Here is an 11,420-nt window from a genome sequence, read left to right on the forward strand (position 1 = left end):
TTATCGATATTTACTGCATTCAGTTACCATCATCTATCAGTATTACGAGACACTGTACAAGGAGAAGGAGCAAGGGAATATGCTCTTCTAAGGTGTGATGATGAGTGCGGTCCCACTCTGCTATATATTTTGAAGGGAAGCTGGGTTGAGGTATGGTCTGCAGTGAACAGTCCCATTGCGCATTATCGTAATGGTTGATGCTGATAGTTTGTGTGATGTTGCTCCATACTCGATGTAACAGCGGCTTTTTTCTATATGGACGAGGGACAGTTGTTGTGTCAGTCTGATATCTGGGCGTGCGCTTTTTACGTGCATTGCTGTCCGACTTGATCGATTTGCGCTATGAGGTTTCCATGTTTGATAAAGCACTCGATGATGATTACTATTATTGGGTACGCGCTCAAATTGCTCGCTAGCTCGTCGTGTTGAGCAGCGAGTGCCGCAATGCGCGAAAAGGGAAATGCCTGGTACTCGAGACTTCCTCTTCACATCGGTCTTGGTCCCTACCGGATCGATAGGTGATCTCGAGACAACTCCAAAGTTGATAATGCCAATGATGATTATCGTTGTCGCCCCAGGCTGAACAACATTAATGTTGATAAACACAACTAAGAGTCGTCTCTCTGAGGCATCTGTATGGGAGAATGTATGATGATAAATGCTATAACTTGTCTCAGGCAAAGCCGTTGAGGACATGATAGTAAAGTGGTGAACAATCTCTGACATTAATTTTTATTCCCATGTGTATCAACATGAAGGTATGTATAACCCTCTAGATATTCTTAGTCGGCTTGATCTTGGTAAACAGTAACCGGAGAACTTTCTCAGACAGTGAACTATATTCACGTATGTAGAGTCGACTGCAACCGAATATTAGAATAAGTTCCATCTCTGTGCGAGATATTTGCTTGCTGATTCCCGGAAATCAGCCCGCTAAGGGATGTTTCGAGCAACTACCTTTCTCCCCAAGTGTCTCTCAACAGTCAGTCGAGTGACTCGTTCGATGTTGTGCGCAACAGTCACCGTGATTACGAGTTGTGTCATTTTCATATACAACCGACTTCAGTAGAGCAGGCCGAGCTAGAGACAACGACATACCGCTCACACTGAACTCAATAACGATGCCACTGTGAAACGATACACTCAACCTTCGTCTCGTCCCTCTATCGCCGCTAACCACTCGACTATGTCACTTCTCGGCTCGATGCCGGCCTCGGCCATGGCGCAAACGACATCAACCACCTTGTCCTCAAAGTCGATGACAGAACTATCTATCAGGGCTACTCGGATGGCCCATAGCCCTCGATGAGGCATGGACAGGCGTCCAAGGGCCGCCAGACAGTGTCGTTCCGCTGAAGCTCGATCGGTGGCTTGCAGCACGTTGGCAACTTCAAGAGAGGCAGTAGGCAGTTTAGCAGAGGCATATGATGATGTTATAGTTGCATGCAGGGCCCGGGAGTGAACCCCTAAGGCGGCACTCGCTGCGGCTTCCCGACCTATTGGCTGCAGTCGCCACAGCTCTCTAGTCGGCAAGTCCTGAGGCAGTAGCTCGGGTCGGCCCGGGAACATAGTGCTCGCCCTGAGACAGGCGTCTCGCATGAGCATAGGAGGCACTGATATGCTCCGCATAGCGTCGATGAGCCACTTACACACGACCTCCATTGCTCTGTTGGACATGTCTCCCACAGCAGAAGCAGTAGGACTCGGCAAAAGCCGCCAAAACTCAGCCAGCGGCTTTTCGGGGTGCCCAGGATTCTTAGCCACACCGAGCAGCCAAATGCACCAAATAGTGGCAGTGAACGTAGAAGGAAGGCCAATAGATGGTGGATCTGTCCGCTCGGCCGAGGGTAGACTATCCCGGAGCTCCTCCAGTCTGCTTGCTATAGCGACATTCGAGGACCCGTCGACGATGCACTCCACCGCGCCCGACAGGTCCGAGCCGTTGACCAACTTGTGGAAAGCCCAGCCAGCCTTGAGAGGCAAGCACTGGGGGAACGACGCTATGCATTTCTCTGTCACCGAAGGGGCCTCTTTCGTTTGCGTCATTGCATAGGCTGACCACAGCCGAACAGATGCTGTACTAGTTGCCACCACGGCCCTTCCGGTAGAGGGTTCAGCTGCAACGATGAGCTCCCTTAGGAGCAGCGACTCATCGATGTCATCTGCTGTACAAGCTAACAATGCATGGGCCAGGCATCTCGCGGCGAGGAGACGAGCGTAGCCCGACACTATGGGGAGCTGCTCTGGATCGCCAAAGTAGCCGTGGAAGACTAAACGATAAGGATGCCGACAGGAGAACCTCTGCAGAGAATCTGAAAAAAGACAATCTCGAGATACACATGGAGCAATACCATGAAATGTTACGGTAGTTCCGAGAGGAGTGGTACGAGCACGAGTCGATAATGCCCACCGATAAGGTGGATGCCAGTGACTCCCATCCCTCTTACCCATGCTAGCTCCACATAGAATATCCACTAGCCTTAAGACTAACTCCATGCCATCCCTCTTGGTCAAGTCCCGAGCCAGCCTCCCGACCAGGTGGGCATCTGCCTGGCTGAGCTCCTGCCTCGGCGTCCGAGGTACCTCCAACGAGAACTCCTTGGCCACCCAACCCAAGACTGGAGATTCCGGGAAGTTCTCCAGAGTCACGCCCAGGCTGTGTTCGACATCGATATCATCAGGGGTGGACGGCGAGGCTGCATCAATGCTCTCGCAAATGCCGAGATAACCCGGGTTGACGTTCATGATGTCCTGCCCGACCAGAGCATAGTGAGCCGATGGAGTGCCGATAAGAGGCGACATCTTTTTGAAAAGGGCCCGAGTGACCACCCCTCTGAACAGCATTATAGCCCTGTCCATGTCACACAGTGCCACACGGCAGAGCATGTCATAGACCACCTCCATAGTGAGAGAGCTGAGTACCCCTGATCGCATCAAAGCGTCCAACAAGGCCTCAGGGTCACGCCCCAGATCCTCGCCCTGAGCGTCACCACTATCCAAAAAACTCTGCACGCACGAGCTGGCAAGGGCACTCGCAACGGCGGGCTCTCGCATGGCCCGAGTCCAAAGAGTTTGGTCCTGCTTCCGGTTCGGCGAGGGGTGGTCGAGCAAGCGCAACTGCCATAACCGTGGTGTACCTGATCCGCATTATATCGCTCCGCTGTGCGGGAATATGCACATGGTCAACCACACATATTGGTGGCGATATGAAAATTCTAAAAGGAAATTTCTTGAGATTCCTGTACATTTCTATCCGGATTCGTATATAAACTTCTATAATTAGTGAGAAACTCCCAAGCTCAGCTGAGGATCGCCCGGTCACCGAATGCATCCTACCAGGTGAGCTCGTCACAGCGTCCTCGAGTATAGTCCTTATCTTGTCCTCGATACTGCCCTTGTCAATACCAAGACTAGCCATCCACTTTTTCTGATGGTGTATGAACTCCATCCAGTTCTCTACCCTCTCAGGGTGACTCCGACATGCTTGCACAAGACGGCGGTTCTCCGTTTCAAGTTCCCCAAGGGCCACCGTCAAGTCCCTGTCGTCCCCTACCGCGTCACCATCATGACCTCCTTCCTTCTCCTCCTCTTGAGCCTTCGGATCAGCCATGCCCAAGAAGGCGTCATCAACCCCAGGCATCTCACATTTACCCTTAGCCGCCGGGCCCCAATGATCTGTACTGGCCGCGTTGACGACCACCGTCGCCTTCTTGTCATAATAGCGTACAGGTGCATCACGTAGCCCATCTCGACGACCACCAGAGTTAACCAAACGCTTCAGTATAGGAGGCACTTCAGGACGGAAGCACTTGCCGTTACCGAACGCCGAGCCGATAGAGTCCGCGAAGAACTCAAAGGAGCCGACATTGAACGTGACCTCTCCTGATGAGGCACGTACCTCCGGCCGCCGGTCCCGAGTCGGTTCAGAGGCCGAGCTCGACACACTCGAGGACCGCCTCCGTTTCTTATGATGATGATGGTGATGCTGCTTTCGGCTATACGGCGACTCCTCACCACGATGACGACTGTGCTTCCTTGTCTTCTCCTTCTTGTGTTTTCGACGGCCCTTGACGCCCTCGTCTTCCACCGTGAGATCGACAGTCCTGGGCTTAAAGCTCTTCCCGACTGAGAGGGCTGCGAGGGGATTGCCAGGTGGTAGTGGTGGCGATGATGATGATGATGACATACAAAACTAGGCAGAAACCCCCAGACACTATGGACCATCGTTCCAACGCAGAAGGTCCCTCACTGGAACTCGATAAAATTCGGGAATGATCAGCAAAGATACGGTATTTTTTAATTTCGCGGTGCTCCAAATTCTGGTAATTCCCGTAAAATTGCTCCGTCTGAGAGAAGAGGACTGAGAACCAGAAAGCTTTTCATTGACTTACCGAGCGACACTGAATTCCCTGTGAGACAAACTTGCATAATATGCTCCCCCCCCATTTAAACCAGTGCTGGCGCACTCTAGGACATAAAGAGGTGACGTTGTACATTCCCGAGATGTGATGGTAGACTAAACGCAACACAGGACTGGGAGACCGCCAAGTCCACATCCATTGACATGCACTCCAACAAGCATGCATTCAGTAAGGGCTCTCCCATTGAGGTCTAGGGCTAGCTGAAGAACTCGACAGAGAGGTTGCCGAATGCGCATTAGAGTACGTGGATCAGTGCAGATGTCCCCAGCATCACAGCACTGGGTGGCGTCATTGGAGGTGTACTCCCTAGGACAGGCTATGCAGTGCTCTACTCGATTACTACCGTATCTACCATATATCTGGGACGCAACGATGAGTACCACAGTTTCGATTTCTCCGCGACTTGAATTCCCAGGAATGACGACTTAGGTTCAGATTCGTTAAGACAAGTGAAGGACTGCCAGCCCAGCTTCCGCGTACTGCACTGACCGCCTATAACCGGCCGTGGAGTAGTACTCTCTATTGAATGTGCCATCTCTCCGGTATGTCACAGCCTGAACAGTAGTGGCCGGGTGGGCATAGGATGCACTCCTGAGGGAGAGGGACCGCACACACCAAGACCGGTAACGACCTTCCTGCCGCGTGCACTGATGAGCATATCCTTCAACCTTCGAGCGCAGGTACTGACGCTACAAGTAGCACAGCATCTACGGCCCGTTAACAGACATAGGAAGAGGCGATGAGGAGACTTACAAGTAGTAGCCTCCAGGGCAGATGGGCCGGTAGCAGTAGACGTTGGCCTTGAGGTCACATCGACTGTCTCGGTCCTCCACACAGGGACATGGGCATGACTGACGACTGGTGATAGAGTGGTGCCCCTGAGCTCCCTCAGGTTACATTAGCCGATTCTAATGCCACATAGTCGTCATAGTCCATTATAGCGTCCTGAGTAATTACAGAGTGAATGAGCAGTGAAACGGTAGGCCAACACCAACAGAACATAACGGCCTGTTACTAGAGACTGCCGCCGCTTGCAAGAGCGTATTAAAACTGTAAAACGCGGCTCTTGTTCAGACCAGGGAAATTAATTATCACGTCAACGGCACGTCTGAAGCTGCATGGTATCGAGGTCAACCTCTTGGCTGTATCGAATCGACCTACCCCAGGAGCTAGCTGGCTCGTCGAGAACACAGCGGAGGCCTCGCCCAACTACCCTCATCTCCGGATACCATACTTACAAGCTCTACTTCTCCATAATGAAATTCCAAATAGTTGTGCTGAGAGCCCAGGAGGGAGGTCTTAGATCGCCATGTTATTCGAGTATGGTAGAGATGCGCAAGGCAATAAAGAGAACGCAACAAGAAACTGAGTGGTGAGTACAGTCAGAATAGGGTTTAGCGTGGCTAAATGAAGCCACTCGAAGCAAAGGGAAATCTATGGAGGGAAGAGTGGTCCTATTCTATGAAATGAGACCAATTGCCGTCATCCCAATACTACCGCGAGGCATGTGACTGCAAACATAAAAGTCCAAAAGGTTACTATGTGGGAGCTCGACATAGACCAAGGCTCTCGTATCCATAGCCTCTACTTCCTCCTCTTCCGCCCCTAGGCCGGCCACAGTACTGCTCCCGATATCGTGACTGCTGATAGTCCGCCATGATACACCAATGGTCACTGTTGTAGTTTGGCATCGTATAAGCCCTATCGAATACATGGTCAGCTTAGGAAGCCGACCTATTGCTAGTGATAGCTCTATGCAACGCAAAGTCATAAGCCTCGAGTGACCTGCTGTGAACGCTGTCTACGCCTTATGATATGCATCCACTCGCCCTGAGAATTCTAAAAGTACCTTTCCCAGAGATCCTTCCACGTTAGTAGGTAGTAGTTAGGGGGATTCATGGTAAGTTGACCGCCTCTGATGAGAATGCCAGCTCGCAGTAGAAGTCCGAGTATATGCTCGGGTCGAAGGCAGGAGAATTGGAGTAGAACTGACATCAATAGAAAGGCAACTGTACGGTCTTTCCCAAGGCGTGGTGGAAAATGACGACGTACAGAAGGATGTGGTTCTAGTGTATGCCAAGCGTCATCATCTAAGCAATCCTTGCTCTTGTTTTAAGCGCGGGCTTTGATGTGAGCAACTTCATCGATGGTAAAAATGATGGTAGCCTGTTCAAGAGAGTCTTGTCGATTGTCACGTGCATATTTGAATCGCTCTTGACAACTTGTAATTCCCCAGGTTCGATCCCGGCACATGTCATTTTTCCAAGGGGCGTATCTCCTCTACAACGCTCAAGTCGGTGATGATGTCGATATTTCATGGCACATGTAGGTAGACGGGCTGTATTTCAAGGCCACGGTACTCCACTACTACAAATATTTCTCCGGTTAGGACCTATTTCTGTCTGGACCACCGGTCAGCACATTGACACGCAAGATTCGTCACAGAATTGCCACATTGCAATACTATTGTTTCGCTCTCCTTATCAAGTCCCTTGAAGTTGACTTTTCTTTTCTCACTCCATGGAATGCTGCAAGCTACTGGCTCTGCTCTAGAATGGTCTCTTACTCCCGAGTTTCGCTCCGTCCTGAAAAATCCTTCATCACAGTACCCTAGTGGCTGGCGAGGCCTGTTGGACTTCCTCAGTAGATACACAGCTCGCTTGGCGGCCTCCAATAATGAGCGAGTCGCTGCTGGGTTGAGATACCCATTTTCACAGTAATTGTGTATTCTCAGCGAACGTGGTGAATGGGTCTGAGTCTCAGGGGTGCCGGAGTGATCGGAAGACGCCGTAACAGAGGATCCGCTTCTCTCGCCAACACCGGAGCGTCTATAGTGGCCTCATCAATGCCAGCTCATGTTCGGGCAGTAGCCGTTCAGAGTATTTGTCGAGAAGTGGACGCCCAGACGGACCCGTAGCATGGTCAGGCCTGGTGCTCATGGGATGAGCCTATCAGGTACTCGCCGCCGCTGGTGTCGCCTAATGGCTCCAGAGAGATGCTCCGACAACGAGAGCTGCTCAGTTTGGATAAACTCATCCGCGCTGATGGGAAGTTCAGTCCTAGCAAAAAGGATATTGAAGATCTAGTTGTAGTCAGAGGGACTTTTATGGATGGCGTTTATCTTTGCTTGGCTCGCTCACAGTGTGTGAAACAAAACCTATTATGAAGTGGTTTTTATGGGCATTACTTTTCCAATAGAGTACCACTTCATCGAAGGCAAGTAATGAGGCGTCTGTTGAACCTCGAAACAGCTTGCCTGAATAGAATAAATAACATTGCTTAACGAGCTCGGGAGCATATTAGGCATTATTGGTTCATCCTCAGGAGGACCAGAAGTTGGAGAAGAAGTTTCAGAGGGACCGTAGGACGGTTGGGTATCGAGGACGCTGATGGTGTCATTGCTGTTGTTGATAGGCAAGGGTTACAATCAAGCAAGAGATGCCCTGTTATTCGAGAGGAAGGGCCGAGATATCGATGAGCTACATTCTAAGAGGATTGAGGTGGAGAGTACCTCGGGTTGATCATCCACAAAGCCACTGCTGCTGCAGACACTGGAGAGGGCATTGGCGGGTCTACGTATAGAACACGAAGCAAAGATGGACGTGAGGCTGGCTAGGGGACGAGGACGTATGGATCAGGACCATTGGAAAGGGGTGAATGGGAACTATAGGGAGTCCAAGTGGGAAGCTATCCGCTTAGCTACTGCGTATGCGTGCTGACCAATCGAGACGGCTTAGGCAGGCCCAGTTGAATAAAGCCAAAGATGTGGACTTTATCAAGAGCATAGGAGGCCCTCTTGGTAGATTGGGGAAGGTCATTGATAAGTAGTACCTGGGGGGTTCTCTCCTTTACGTAGTCTTGGTTTTCTGTAGGTACTCATCCCCTAGTTCCTCGATATGGGTGCCGCCGCTTAGGGATGGTGTCGTGGTCAGTAATGTTGGTGATATCATAGCACCAGCATTGGAGAGGTTACTCACTTCGAAGGACTTGGATCATTGTCCGGGCCTGAAGGAGGCCCTTGTGGTACTACAGAGGGATGGATTGGGTTCGATCGTAGTCTTGCCAGACCAGGAAGCCCCCTGTAGATGTACGGGCTCAACTTCCTGTGTGGAGTAGAGCGGACAAGGAGAGGCAGCGATTGGTAGAGCTGGGGGTGAAACTACGGAAGCTCAACTGTTTGGCGTCTTTGAGGGAGGAGGGTAGTGGTGATGGGTTTGCGGTATGGAGGGTCGAGGCAGGTGCTGAGGAGGCGAAGGAAGAGGAGGAACAAGTGGTGGTGGAGAAGGCGGAGGCGCAGCCGACCGATGAGACTCTTTGTAAAGGGGACACGGTCTGTGTGGTAGACCTGCGGTTGGGGAAGGCTTGGGTTGGAATGTGTTTGGAATAGGTCGCTATGAAGTTCCCAGAGGTAGAAAGGGCTGAGAAAGCAAGCGTGATGGTGACACGGCTGATGCGAGGGCGAGCACTACAGATTAAGATGTGATAGTATCGTTGTTGGGCCTGCCTTTGATGATAGTAGAAGGTTCAGGTACGAAGGGAGGATGCAACGACAGGACCTCATAGACGAGCTCATGTATATGGACGGGCATTGCTCTGGTGAGGGGAGATGCCGGGTATATACTTCGTCTTGCATATTCCCGGTCATTGTCGTGAAGCATTATCCAACTTTGTATGGAGTGTCTCGTGACTTCATGCACGAGATTGTGTCATTCGCTCAGCGCTTGAGCTGGGACGGTGTTTACTCAGTTTGATAGGGGAGGATGTGAGTTCAGATTCGCCTGGAGTACAAAGGTCAGTGGAGGATATGGATGAAACTGATCCTATACCCCGAGCTGTGGAGACAGAGGCGGCCTTGGAAGCTGTTGTTGGTAGTTGACCGAATTTCCACGGGCCCACCTTTATGACTAATCTCAGGTCGGTCAGTTGGTAAGGTTCTCGACGAGTTGAGCCGGGAAAGGTCTCGACGAGTGAATTATAATAGGATCGCTAAGGTAGGGGCTACGCGGCTTTGGTGATACCTGTGAGGTCGTGGCAGATGGCGACACACGCTGAAGGGGTTAGACGTAGACGGGAGTGTAAGGAGGCAGGTCGTCGTCAAGCTATTCTACGGTTGAGGTGGGCCACTGGCGATCTTTTTGTACTGGTAGTTTTGATGTTATCAGATCCTATGAGGATAGCTGTAGAAGTGATGTACAGACTATGGTGCAAAGGGAAGCTGATTCGGTGGTGAGGGAGGTCATGGGGAGAGCGGTCAGTGAGAGTTCGAATCAAACGGCACTAGAGTAATAAGGAACACAATAGGATTAGTGGACACTTTGAATGCTCTCAGGGAAGCTCGAGTGGCTGCTAGAATTATTGATCCTCTTCTGAACGCGATGGAGGAGGAAGAGGGTGGTCCGGACGATTACCAGGATGTTGTGAGTTGGATCAGCAGCGGCTTAGGTTGATGCTGGGATCCTTCAGGTTTTGGGTCGCCTTATGCATCAGTTCTTAATACCCCATGTAGAACGTCGACGAGTTGAGGCGGGTCTGGCACTTCACCAAGGTCGATTCGCCCATGCAGCGCGGAGGGCAACGGAGGGCACTGTGAGGCTACTGTGGATTGCCGTGGTCTGGAGTGAGGCTCGGCTCCTGTGCTAGGTACGGGGCATCGCTGACGGGATAGCCGTAATGGAGGGAATTGGAAATAGTTGTGTCGAGGTCGAGTCGAAGGAACGGACGAACGCTCCGTTTCATCGATCGTCATCATCATCATCGTCTTTGGAGTAGCGATGGCTACGTCCTATACTCATGCTTTCACTGGTGTACTTGTATGGGGTTGTGCGAAATCGATGGTTTTGAGTTGGGCAGGGCATGTGTGTTTGATATAGATCCTATCAGTACTTTGTGCATCATCATCAGCAGCAGCCCCATGCTAGCAGGTTATAACAGCGCGTCCTCGGATAGTGACAGTGATGTTGACGAGTAAGTGAATTCGAATCGACCAGGGTTGGTTTTCGGTATCTCTATCGTCTTAGAAGGAAAGCTGTTGGACCTCTGCCGTCTGCCACCTCGGCCTTGGCCGATTACGACACTACTGTGGGGTCGCGGAAAAAACAGAAAATGGAAGGTAGCCTCTCATCGGGTTAATAGGGTATGTCTTGGTTTGAATCTAGATACAATCAAAGCGTCATCAGATCATGTGTCGAGTTCTATGAATCCTGAGGTAGGTTCAATACGAGGATAAGCATTGATTCGAATGGCAGGTTAGGAGCACTGGTAGTGGTTTGAGAGCTCCTTTGCTTACTGGAGGCGGCCTGGCCCCGGTTGGTATAGAAATAGGGGAGGTAGAAGTAGCGCGAGCGAGGTAGCGGGGGAACTGTGGAGATTTGGGCGAAGTGATGTTGTTAGTGTTTGGGATGAAGAGCCTCCAGAGGCGCAGAAGAAGAATAAGAAACGTAGTGAGATGGTTGAGATGATGCGGGGAATAGGAGGGGTCTCTTCGAGGGAGTTGAAGAATATTCAGCAGCTCGGTAACGACCTGTAGTTCATTGAAAAGGGGATTTTATAATGTCGCTTTAGGTGCAACGGCGTTGGACATAGATCCTACTTCACTACAGGACGATCATTGGTATGAGGCCCAACAAGCTAATGAGCAGGCTCAAAAGGTAGAAGCTGGGGTGAGTGGTTGTTGCTACCGGGGGTGTTTGTGTAGGTGCAAGAGGCGGCCCTTGGGGATTTCTATGATAACACGAAGGGTGCGAAACAGGCTAATCCGGGTGGGAGTGTTGGGAAGGTAGTCGTCTCCTCTCTGGTTGGGTATTTGACAGTCTCTATTAGAATCATAAAAGGAAGCATCACATCAACTGGCTAGCCGAGGACACTATCGATAACGGTGCGAAGCGATTGTTGGACCTAGGCACGCAGGCTGGAAAGAGAGGCCAGACAGCTCGGAAGTACGGCTGGTAAGGTATGTTGATAACGTAACAGTAATTGTAGCATTGATCGGTTTTACAGTAA

At 51.1% G+C, this 11,420-nt stretch overlaps 3 protein-coding genes across 3 annotated transcripts in view; 2 read left to right on the top strand and 1 right to left on the bottom strand.

Annotated features, from left to right (window-relative positions):
* The window catches only part of Pmar_PMAR003540 (protein transport protein Sec61 subunit alpha, putative), a gene marked incomplete at both ends in the record, with an annotated part of 1,661 nt that extends 1,570 nt beyond the window's left edge, over positions 1-91 (top strand). Inside the window, one exon of the mRNA XM_002784235.1 lies at positions 1-91. Coding sequence (XP_002784281.1) covers positions 1-91 — 91 coding nt within the window.
* A 1,052-nt stretch (positions 92-1,143) lies between these two features.
* On the bottom strand, positions 1,144-4,186 carry Pmar_PMAR003541 (hypothetical protein; the record flags this gene model as incomplete). The annotated part of the gene is made up of 4 exons (XM_002784236.1): positions 1,144-2,312; positions 2,448-3,137; positions 3,337-3,882; positions 4,015-4,186. 4 exons carry the CDS (start codon positions 4,184-4,186, stop codon positions 1,144-1,146), a joined length of 2,577 nt encoding a protein of 858 aa, XP_002784282.1.
* Positions 4,187-8,129: 3,943 nt separating this feature from the next.
* Positions 8,130-11,369, top strand: Pmar_PMAR003542 (hypothetical protein; the record flags this gene model as incomplete). The annotated part of the gene is made up of 20 exons (XM_002784237.1): positions 8,130-8,245; positions 8,294-8,444; positions 8,488-8,620; positions 8,660-8,760; positions 8,809-8,900; positions 8,950-9,017; positions 9,194-9,289; positions 9,336-9,412; positions 9,457-9,536; positions 9,584-9,703; positions 9,751-9,838; positions 9,885-10,038; positions 10,292-10,385; positions 10,439-10,530; positions 10,577-10,626; positions 10,667-10,767; positions 10,812-10,933; positions 10,983-11,068; positions 11,116-11,196; positions 11,241-11,369. 20 exons carry the CDS (start codon positions 8,130-8,132, stop codon positions 11,367-11,369), a joined length of 2,031 nt encoding a protein of 676 aa, XP_002784283.1.
* Positions 11,370-11,420: the final 51 nt, after the last annotated feature.

This window comes from Perkinsus marinus, assembly GCF_000006405.1.
Source record: "Perkinsus marinus ATCC 50983 genomic scaffold scf_1104296935302, whole genome shotgun sequence".
NCBI lineage: Eukaryota > Perkinsozoa > Perkinsida > Perkinsidae > Perkinsus > Perkinsus marinus.